Here is a 12,436-nt window from a genome sequence, read left to right as displayed (position 1 = left end):
ACACTATGGTTTCTTTACTAGTTTATTCTTCCTTAATTCTGTTAGGAAAAAACCCTGTATTTACATTAATTGTGCGGTTATGTAGCAAGCAACACATTAGAGTACTCAATAAATGACACTTATCACTCACATGATTTGGAAAGAGGATAAAATTTGGATAGTAAATTTTTTCCTTTTATGAACGTTTATCTAATTATTTCTCTATCACCACAATGCACCAAATATATTCCACTATCTAAACATTTTGTGCTTTCAAGTGTTATGCCATTTCAATTAACCAAAACTGATTTATATGAAAGACAGGGACATATTTCCATAGGCAGATAAAAATCCCACGTGCCACTTGGCTGTATGCATGGCTTATGTGGGGAAACACTAGAAGCATTAACATATATAAACAGAAATCTCCCTTCAACTGGCACACTGCTGTTGAATTTTGTATGTACTCTTAGAAATAAAGCACAGGATTATTTAAAAGATTGAGCTGGGTCAAAGAAAAAGGTTTGTATAACATAAAATAAATCCATGCTTGTAATCTTAGAATTAAACCTCCTAAAACCTCAGGCCTTTCTGCTAAAATGCTAATCTTGGATAGCAAGTATAGATGATATACATGTAGAGATTAAATTATATAATTCTTATATGATTAATTCTTAACCAATTCACAAGGAGATAAGAATTACCATTCCTGATCAGACCTATGTCCATCTAGCATCATGTTTCTGATGATAGCTGGTACCAGATGTTGCAGAGGAAGGTGCTAAAAACCCTGAAGACATGTATGGGATAACTTGTCTATATGGCATGTTTCTTCCTCACCCCCTCAGTTAGAGGCTGCCTTATACCCTGAAACATGATCATTAATAACCTTATTTTTTAAAAAAATAATCCTTATTAGTGTGACTCCGGATCATTTTTATTTATGAGAAATACTTTATTTCTCCTGAAAAGGATATGTTGTACAAGTGGCCAGTCAGTACGTTATTACATCAGCAATAGGGAAAATAATGGGCCTAAGGCACATAAAGTTGCCAAAGGAACATGAACTATCTATTCAAGTTAACTATTTTGGATTTTGCAGCAAAAGTCCTCTTCAAAGAGGACTGACCATTTCAATAATCCATTTTAATTCCTTTTTTTTTTTTTTTTTGGTATTTATTTGTTTCCTTCCTATCTCTCTCTTCTTTTTTACATCCATCAGAGACAGATTAGTGGTTTGTGGGGCTTGGACCAGAGCAAGTGGGGGGCCCCTCCTGTCCCCATCTGCCTGCAGTCCCCCCCCCAAACCCCTCTAATGCGCTCCTGCTGGGGAGTGGGGTTGGGTTGCGGGGGGCTTGCCCACTCTCTGGCAAGAGTGCTGGGCAGGCAAAGCAGGTTAGGGCATGGGGGCACCCATTTTTCCAGGGGCCCCCTAATTGCCTGGGATCCCTGGGAACTGGCCTCGTTGGAGCAGTGACTAATCTGCCACTGATGGTAAGCACTGTTTCCCCTACATAGCAAACAGCAGAACTGAGTTACTGTGTATTTTATAATAAAATAGAAACATTTTATAAAAATAAAAGGTGTGTTTAAAGTTCTTGTTTGCCTTCTTTCTCCATTTGGTGAAGTCCTCATTATGGACTGTTTGGATGTGGAATAAAGCATAGAAAAACAATGTCAGGCTTTTCAGAACTGTTGTGCCTTTTCTTTGTTAACGTACTCTATTCAAAACCGCCATCATACATATCTATTATCCTTTTCAAAGGCTGCCATTGATTTTGATCCTTTCTCTGTAATATGTATCAATTATATCAACAAACTGGGAGGAATGCTAATAGTACTTGCAAGATCTGTTTGCAAAGTGAGCTTAAAAATTGATTTCTTCAGTTGAACCTGACATAACCACTGCCCCCACTCCAAAAAAAACCGCACAGACCAACCAACACTCCCTTTTCCCCATGTTAAAAGAATGTTAAGGTTGCAAAATCAAGTACTCAAAAGTTAGGAAATGCCTGAATTAAAGTTGCCCATGTAATGTTAATTCGGCCCCCCTGTGCATTATGATAGTCTTTGATTATAAAATCAAGTACTATTTTTTCAGAGGACCCCAAATCCTCTGGGATTTTTATGTTTCTATCTTTTCAGGTGTTAATTTTTGGGGTCCAATCATGTAGTGTGGGATTTTCAAAGACACAAATGGCAGTTATGTGCCTCACTCCCAGTAATTTTCAATGTTGTTTGTGCCTTTGAAAAGCTACCCTGTAATGCTCGTTGTCTTTATCTAGCTTTATGCAGAATATCCATTACACCACCTCTCTGTTCACATTTATACATGATATAAGTCAGAGTTTTGCACAACCTGAGTATTCAGTGCAGTCAGTGAATTAACAGAAGGCTAATTCCTTTTGAAAGTTAAATCATTAATTCTCAAGATTTTTCTTTATTTAAATCAATTTAATTATTTTATCAGCTGATGAGTGGTGTGATTTGAAACCATGATTGCAGCCTAGCTCCCTGGGGTCAGTAAATGATTACAACTGTAACATCAGGGATTTCCACATATGGTGTCAGTGAATAAGGGTGTTGAAAGCCATTGTACCACGACAGTAGTACTGGACATTCAGGAAAGAAAATGGTGTTATTGACAAGGATTAAGTTGGCTGTTGGGGTTAGAAAGAGTATCTTTCATTGTTGACCATGAGCTTGTTGAACTGCATGGAGGGGGAATGTATTAACGAGACAGGATTGTTTAACTGAAATAAAATTTTTCAGCTATTTGGAAAGCAAGAGAGAACTGTTAAGACATGCACCAAATTTGTGATGTACTAGGGCTTAAACAACAGCAGTAATCAGGAAATGTAAAGGACAGTTGTATTTGCATTTGTGAATGCATTCTTTTCTGTTCTGTTATCAAGGACAGTAATTTTCTGAATACCAGCTCAAACTGACAAAAATTAATTATGATTCTAAGTAGCCTTGATTGTAGACTGAGTCAATTGGAATAGATTGGAATTTTTACATGTTGATTGCAGTTATTTTCCTTAGGGAGGAAAATAAAAGGGGCCTGATTCTGATTTCATGGTTGTTTTATACTGGTGTAACTTAACAGACTCCTATGGAGTTAACCCGATTCAGACCAATGAGAGGGGAGAATCAGGCTGATGTCTATTGTGAAAATGGAAATTATTTGTGTTATTAACTGATCAGGCAGATGAACACATTTATCATTTTTATTGGTTGCTGGTACTGTACTGTTGGCTGCATTAGGCTGAAGCTATGTGGCATAGTTATTTTATTAGAGAACTGCATCTCACAGAGTTACTGACTTGGCTGCTTACTGAAGAAATTTTAGCATGGAAAAATTCAGAGAATTCATTTGGGGGTTTGTATCCTCTTGTTATTTCAAAGGTTCTGAAAACTAGGGGTTCTAATTCTCTGGCAGATACTATTTCCTGCAAAACAATCCTTAAACTAACTACTTCTGCGCCTCCCTCCCACCCCCACCAGGGGCTACTTTCAATCTTACTGAACATTAGAAACACCATATTCAGTCACATCAATGCCTTACATTCTTTATCAAGTAATTTAAGTTGGTGAGGAATGGGAGTGGGAGGGATTGGAAAGGAGGCTCTCTGCTGAGATGTTCATTTCCTAAACATGGGTGCCTACAATGAGTAAGCCTTTAGTGGGGCCACAGATCACTTTTTTAGTGGACAAATCAACATACATGAGCCCCAGCATCAGAGTCAAGTGTGACAGTAGTAGAACAACACTTAGTGTAGCAGCTGCCAGAAATTTTGGCTGAATCAGCTCTGAATCTGAAAATCTTAAACATGCGAGAGCTGGACAGGTTCATTTTTAAAAATCAGCTTGTCCATTTCCAGTTTGGAGACTGCCATTCAATCTATCTCCAGGAATTGGTCATTGGTCCTAGCCTACAAGCAGAATGATTTGGCATGAAGGGGTGATTCCTTTTACTCATATTTTTCTCATTGTATCTGCTAATTTGTACAGCAGTGAGGATTTTCTTGGACAATCTGGTTTATTAGCCCACAAATGGCAGCTTTATTTCCAAGTACCCCTTAGCAGTATTAAATCCTCCAAACCACTGTTTATTGGAGCTCCCTTCCTGGTCTGTGGTGACAAATATTTGTAGCAAATCTTCAAGAACACCCAAGACCTGCCAAGTTCTAGTGATTTGCCCAGGATACTCATGTTGGCCAGGTGGCAATCATGATCTTCAAAAAGCCTAATTGTTGGCTTAATTTGGGTTAATTAACACTTTGATAAATTAGAGGAAATAGCAGATACCTAATGAAGCTATTTATTGATACCATATTGTCACCTAATGACAGTCAAAAAAGGCATACTGAGTGGTATAAAATAAGCAACCAGCTATATAGAAGACTTTAGATTATAAAACTGTAGTTCAAATGCACACACAACAAGAAGTTCCATTCAGCTTGACCTCTGGAAAACCCACAAGGCAATCTGGAGTAGCATACCTGATGTACAACTTGGCTGTGAAAAGGCATATTTCAACAAACTGAATGAAGTATGGCGAGCGGACAATAAAAGAGGGAGTAAAGGAGCAGAAAGAAATTTTCACTCCAAGGATGGAGGTAGAGATTTGAATAAAGTAAAAACAGACTCCAATTTTGGCCCAAAGCTTAAACCTGCACAGCTAAACTCTTTTACAGGTTAGAAAGATTTGAAAAATGCTTTCCCCCCATCACTCAAAACAAAAATGCAGACTCTTTTCACTTACTTCATAGTCAGTCACATCAAACTTCCACTCAGTGCAGCTGGGAGGGAGGAGACAACAGTAGCTTTAAGCCTGCTCCTTTGATTCTGGGCTGGCCAAGGACCAAATCAGGATCATTATAAAGCCTTGTAGGACTGACATATTCTGATGCCCAGTAAACCAAAAATCTTGCTCTGATACGACGCTTCTGATTATGGTAAAGAGACCAAAACCCTCTATGTCTATACTGCATCAAGCTATTTATTTCATAGTGTTGCATATCAAAGGGATAGATTTGAATCAAAAATTAATTCTTGTGTTGTCGCTCTTTACTTGGATGTTTGTTCTGAAATACCCAGCTGTAAGAAATCTTTCAGGAAGTTAGCTTGTGAGTTCTCATATTGAAATCCATAGAGCTCTCGCTCTGTTTTGTGGTCAGGTAGAGGAAGCATTATTAAGAATTTTGAATTAACTCCTTACTTATTATTGAGAGAATCATTTTAGGATCGGGTTAGATTATTCAACCCTGAATACTTTTCTGGAAATTTTATATCTGAGTTTAACTACCAAAGGTGAGTAAGCGAATGCATTCTGAGAAGTGGATGTTTCTTTCAAGACACTGTTTGGGCTCAGATGGGGAGTTGGAAATGGATGTTTGTAATAATCTGATTGAGTGTATGATTAAGATTTTATGAGATGGTCTCTCTCCTAAGGTTTAGCATTTAGGGGAAATAATATTGATTAAAGCTGTTTTAAATGATATTCTGACATATATTACTAGTAGTGCCTAATTTAAACAAACCGTACTGAGTCACTGAAATACAGTTGTAGCAATTTACTTGTAGGTTTAATTCTGTGCTAAAAGATTTTTAGCTTAGGTTAATAAACTTCATAAACTCTCATAAATCTTGAATGTTTGTGGCTATTGAAAGTTAGTCCATCAAATAACTCGAGGGGATAATTTTTCTTAAAAATTATAACTTTTACCACAGGTGTTCAAAAAGCAGGTAAAATATCAGTGTTCAGTACTTTTATTCGAAAGATTTATGTTACATCATTATATTACTATTGGTGACATCTATAGAGTCCTTTCAGAAGATTTTAGCAGTGATTAGAGTTGGGTAAAAAATGCAAACCTTAATTCCAAGTTTTAAATGAATTCATTCTAGCTCTGCTCAAACCTTTTTTGTGTCCTTTTCCCATCGACATATGAACAATCTACTTTAATGATGGGCATCCACAGAAAATACATTTCAACATTCATGCCAGATTGTTTATTTGATTATCCAAATGGGAACAGAGACAATACTATATGACATATCTGACCAATCACAAGCAAGCAACAAAAGTCTTGTCTTAGAATATATACAATGAATCCATGAAGTAAAAAATTCACAACAATATTTGTTGAATAAATACAAATATTGATCTGCTTATGGCTATTCTGTGAGCAGAAAATAAGGCTACATTTCTTGAATACACTGTCTACTGTGAATTACTCAATTCTAGTATTTTAATTTATGGGAGCAATTGACATATATAAGTTAATAGCTGGATTGTTGTAGTGAGGGCATAAACAAGTAAGGGTGCCTGGCCATGACAGGGGGAATACTATAGTTAGTTTTTACACGTAGAAAAGTGGATTCTAGTCAAGGAAGACAGAGGAGAGGAGACAGGTTTCAGAGTGGTAGCCATGTTGGTCTGTATCAGCAAAAAGAACGAGGAGTACTTGTGGCACCTTAGAGACTAACAAATTTATTTGAGCATAAGCTTTCGTGGGCTACCCACTTTTAGCCCACAAAAGCTTATGCTCAAATACATTTGTTAGTCTCTAAGGTGCCACACGTACTCCTCGTTCTTTTAGAGGGGAGGAGAGTGGCTCTGGCCGCCTGTGTGGGCAGGAATTTAGCCCCTCATCTATCACTTCTTGGGTAGTCTTTCCTCTCCTGGAACTTTACACCTTAGAGAAGATAAAGCTTCTCTTTCATATGGACACATGGTACTCATATTATCCACTCACATAGGAAAGTTATTCCTGGATAAAAAAGAATAGTGCTAATATTTTACATATAAAAGGGAATTTCTAGTAGAGATTCTTTTTCTTAAAAAGGGAGGCAGGAGAAAGGGCAGAGATTAAACACTGCTATAATCCAGAGTGTAGAATATTTTGCACCTTGAATGAGCGATTATTCAGTGTCATCGACTGAAAGGTATTGGATCCCTCTGGGCAATTTGCAATATCCTGAGTGGTTTGTAGAATTCTGTGGTAAATGTTCTGAGGTTATCTCATAATAATGACAAAGATGATGTGCATCACCACTGTACATGGAGTTGCACCAGATAAAATTATACTTGTTATTGTTATGTTTTGAATGGCATTATTAATAACAGATGTAATGGACAGATATAACTCAAAACTGGATCATTAGATTATTATAATTTGCATGTATTTTCTGCAAAAATGATTACTAATATTATGTGGTTATATAAAGTGTTAGTATTTGCTCTTATGACATTCGTTACTCTTTTCCATATTTTCATAATTTACTATATTAATGTTTTTCACACACGTAACAAAAATATCTAACATCAAATAATAACGTAATACCAGGCCAGACCTGAATATACTAAAACTATCGTAAAAACATAAAACCTTGCCTGAAATAAATATTTCTCTTTCAATTATATTTTCTAAACTAACCCAGAGATTCGATTTACTTCTCAGAATCCTTAATTGCCTTTGACACTAATAGTTAAGTACATCATATCATACTGTGGCATATAGCAATCCTGCTGAAAAATGGATTGACATTGATATACTCCTTACTAGACACAAACAGGTAATACACAGTACTAAGTAGTCCTATACTCCGACTGATGTCATTCCCAGAAAAATGCAGCATCCAGCACAGCTGGCTTAACTGGCTGGTGGAAGATTCCCCCAATGTGAGGGAGTCCTTGGGAGTTGTAACAAAGCTATAGTGGTTCCAGCCCACCCTTCTCCTGGCTCCCCGTGAGGGTGCATAGCCAAGGAAAGGAGGTATGGCCATGACATCTCAATCCCTGGTGATACCTAGCTGCAGGAAACAATGGTTGTGTTTGGGGCAGTCAGGCTTAAATTAGAGCAGCCCTGAGGCTGGTCTAACTCATGCTGGAAACTCACCAATTCTCTGGCTGAACCTAGGATTACAGGAAGGAAGGCCATAAAGGTAGTGTAAAACCCGGCACAGGTCATACACAACCAAAGTTTGAGGTCTAATATTAAATTATAAATAAACTTGTGAACATTAAACAAAATGAGACTAGTTTGCATTGTGCTAATGAAAGGTAAGCCAAGAAGAGATTTTTCTCTCTCTCTCTCTCTCTGAAGTCTGTGAAACACATGGCAATAGGCTCAGGAAAAATTAAAATGTAGACAAAGTATTTGACCATGGGAAGATTTTAGAAATTGATTTGCAAGGAAAGGAAGTTTTGAAATTAGGTAATAAGCAGTTCTAGTCAAAGGGGCTTTTTCTATGCACAGTAAAACTTTTTTTTCTGGTAGGGTTTGGCTTTCTGGTATTTATTAAAAATATTTTTATTATAACATATTAGTCTAATGCCTGCCGCCTTATCCAAACACACACACTGACATTTAAACAAATGGAACACTGGCCGCTATAGGAATATACTTTCCACATACATCATATTGATGAATGAGGTGACACCAACAAATATAAAGGCAATGTAACATTATATAGTTATAGTTATAGTTATCTAAATAACTTTTTAAAACAACATTTCATTAGACTACCATTATTAAAAAGGAATTTATTTTAATGGTTTTCCTAGCTGGGCTCTTCTTGATCTGTATATCCAGAGCAAAAACCAAGAAATCTCTGTGCTGAAACACTAAGTATAATGCATAGTAATATTTTCAAACCATCTCAAACTGCACAAACAGATTCTCTTCTTCACACACTAAAATCCATTCCCTTATCAGCTACCTACAATATCTGGGTCCATTATTGAAATGTTCCTACCTAAATTAGGGCAGCCATTTTTACATTTAAGTGTTCCAGTTGGCACCTAGAACAGGTACATGGACACCTAAGCACTGATTTAGACTGGATACCTTAGCTTAAGTACTTCAAGTTTGAAATTGGTCTTTTTAGTTGTTTGTGACAAAGTACACATGTGGTGACCCTTCCCGCAAGCCAGTGTGAAGACAGTTTCACATCAGCTGCCAGGGAAATGCCCTGTATAAGCCTATGGTAATATGTTTTCCTTGGCAAGACCAGGAAACTTTTCAGACACACCTCATGACCTCCTTTTGGGTCCCTTGTTCCTTATGTTGAGTTGTTTCACACTCAGCAAAGGCATTAAAGGCAAGATTTTCAAAGGCAAAAATAATGGCTAGGCTCCTAACTCCTATTGACTAGCAGTGAGAGTTAGGCACCTATCTGCCATCTGTGCCTTTGAAAATCTCTCCTAAATGTCTTTTTTTTTCTGCTGTACATTTAACAGGAAAACAGATGTTTAAAAGAAAATTAAGAAGAATTTACGATCACAATGGCTATAATTATTTTAATTAATTTGCCCCAGCTCAATGAACAAAACAGATCAGTTCACTGTTAGACTTGACTTTGGGTTGCTCATCCCCATGTGAGGCAGTCATAACATAACCGAGATTTCAGTATCTATGTAGTCATTCCAACCAAAGATTTGCTAATTAATGCATTATGGAAATGTGAGATGTGTACAACAAATATTTACAGATGAAATAATCTCACTCAATAGCATTACATCACAAAGTTAACCAAAAAACAGTTGCATCTTTTATACTTACAAATAAAATTTTTCATCCCATACTGGATTCAAGTTTCCAAAGATAGTTTTAGTTCTCCGTTTGGTTTTGCCAACTTGTACTGTAACATATGGATCACTTGAGCCTGTTTTATCCTTAGCTTGTAAACCCTGAGCACAAACCACTGCAACAAAAATGAAACAAACAGGTTTTACCCTGCAGCTTTCATTGTGAAGGACCACATGCAACAGTGGCCAAAAAAAAAAGGAGAAAAAACACAGTCTAGGGAGTCTTGAAAAGAAAGGTTAATAGGAAATCAAGGAGAGTGCTGAAGAGAATATCATTTTAACTTCTGTTAGCTGGGGACTTGATGCAGAAATTACTGGGTGTATTCCATGACCTCTGTTATGCAGAAGGTTAAACTAGATGATCATAATGACCCCTTTTGGCCGCAAAATCTATGAATCTAGCTAATGTGCAATAATCTAAAGATTAACTGCAGAGTTTATCTACTATACAGTGTGTATGATAAAAGCAAGTATTTTCTGCAACACTGATCACTGAGATTCCCTTCTAAAGCTGTGGTTTTAATGCACTGTAAGCAATGTAATGTTACAGTCTAACTCAGTTCAAGTCTTATGATTCCCTGCATAGTAGGAAAGGCTTTCAAAATCTAAGAAAGGAGTTTTGCTTGCACTGGGAGAATGTTTGTCATGAATTTTGGAACTAAACATGGATATCCTTAATGAGCACTTCACCCTATCATTCCTCCTTGGCATACTTGGGACTAAAACATTGTAACTGTAAATATTTTCCCAATACTATATAGCATACTCAGCCAGTCAAAAGCTTTCAGTAACAATGGAAAGACTGCATTCAAGGAAATTAACTGTAACTGTCATTAGCCATGTATGTTGTAGCCATATTAGTCCCAGGATATTAGAGTGACAAGGTGGGTGAGGTAATACACCTCTACCCTGATATAACTGTCCTCGGGAGCCAAAAAATCTTACTGTGTTATAGGTGAAACCGCATTATATCGAACTTGCTTTGATCCGCCGGAGTGTGCAGCCTGCCCCCTCGGAGCGCTGCTTTACAGTGTTATATCCGAAGTTGGGTTATATTGGGTTGTGTTATATCGGGGTAGAGGTGTATCTTTGATTGGATCAACTTTTGTTGGTGGAAAAGACAATTTTCAAACTACACAGAATTCTGCTTCTGTGTATTCAAAAGCTTGTCTCTTTCATCAACAGAAGTCGGTCCAATAAAATATATTACCTCACCCACCCTCTCTCTCCATTAGCTGTGTAAACATTTTTCAGAGTTTATGATGGCTAATTTATATATTCTCTGTGGTAAATATAAATACAGATCACTCGCTTTTTCCATTATTATTCATACACTGGAACTCTCTCATTTGAATGCAAAATTGTCAAAACCAGAATAACCTGCAGCTGAAAAACTTGTCATGGCTGCTAACATCAGCAGAGATTTGTTTTATTATTTTGAACACATTGTTTAAAATATCTTGATGGTACCATTTAGTTAACATAGCCTGCTGTCAATCACATGGGATAATGAAGCTCACCGTGTACTCAGAAAAGTGACTGTATACAAATGGCACTTTCTGAGCCAGCAGATCTGCTCCGTGTGTGTGTTCAGAGTCAAATCTGCTGACTTTTGTGAAAAAAGTAAGTTTTCATTACAGTTCACTCCTGTCAGCCCTATAGAACACCACATTTCTGGGGATTCAACTGGATTTGCTTCCGCCTGGCACTTCATTGTTAGCAGAAAGGGCGATTTTCAAAGTCACAAATGGCAAGCTGGCACCCAGCTCCCACTGACTGTCAATGAAGTCACATCCAGGGTTCCTTTTGTGCCTGTGGAAAATCTCCCCTGGAATTAACTAAATTCTAATTGCAGGGTCACCAGTGTTGCCCACTTCTCTCCTCGGTTCTACCTGTGCAGTCACACTGAACATAAGAGACCTGCACAGGTACAACTTAGAGCATAAACTGAGGGTAGCGGGGCTACACTGCAGTCACTGAGGGGAGCCTCTGTTTCTGGTGATGATTCATGAGCCACAAAGAACTCTCTTGGAATCTCAAATCAGGTTCATTGTTTAGGACTGGCAGGTACGGAAAATAACAGCATTAATCTTCTTACTTGAAAACTGAGTAAATTTGAAGAGGGAATAACTGAGGCATAATAAACGTGGATTTACACAATGCGCCATTTTACAAAGTAATTTTGCAGAGTAGAATCATACTTCAAAGGGCAAATGCTGCTGGCATTCTCTGTAGCATGGAATGAGACCAAACAATGGAAAATCCAGAGCGGACGTGATACACAGCTTACTAGAGGTGCTGCTATGCTGCTGCTGATCAGAAGCCACAGAGAAGATTCTGAAATACCTCAACAAGCCTGCCTGTGGTGGGTGCACTGGAGCCTGGCTAGGGGGAAACAGTTCAAAAGAAGAATATAGGGCAAGATTCCATTCTTATGGAAGGGAGAGAGGACAAAGCCAGGTTGTTGAACCTGGGAAAGAGGTGTCCAGAGTTCTGTGGCTCAGGACTGAAGCTAAATAATTTCCTTGCAAAGAGGTATACAGTGAATTACTATCATTACACTGAGAGTAATGAAACACAACCTCCCAGGTGGGGGTACATGTCTACCCTGCCTACTCCAAATTATTAGTAGCACTTGAGTCTGCACTTTGCAGGACAGGAAAGGTGGCTATGTTGTTAATGTACCGTGTCTGGAACTCAGGAGACCTGGATTCTATTTCCAAACCAATTAACCTATTTTGGTTCAGTTTCTGAAGATGGGGATAAGAAGTCTCTCTCACCTCACAGAGTGATAGGGCTAAATCCATTAATGCTGTAAGCTCTTTGAGATCCTGAGATGGAAGGTGCTATACAAGTGTA

At 37.8% G+C, this 12,436-nt stretch overlaps 1 protein-coding gene across 2 annotated transcripts in view; it reads right to left on the bottom strand.

The window, feature by feature from the left end:
- UNC13C (unc-13 homolog C) overlaps positions 1-12,436 on the bottom strand; it is a 383,250-nt gene that overhangs the window by 237,360 nt on the left and 133,454 nt on the right. For both annotated transcript variants that reach the window (XM_054042619.1, XM_054042620.1), the window contains exon 8: positions 9,552-9,693. In XM_054042619.1, the coding sequence (XP_053898594.1) occupies positions 9,552-9,693 (142 nt within the window). The remainder of the gene's footprint in view (positions 1-9,551; positions 9,694-12,436) is intronic.

This window comes from Malaclemys terrapin, chromosome 10 (assembly GCF_027887155.1).
Source record: "Malaclemys terrapin pileata isolate rMalTer1 chromosome 10, rMalTer1.hap1, whole genome shotgun sequence".
Classification (NCBI taxonomy): Eukaryota; Metazoa; Chordata; order Testudines; family Emydidae; genus Malaclemys; species Malaclemys terrapin.
This window is presented reverse-complemented; position numbering and strand designations above follow the sequence as displayed.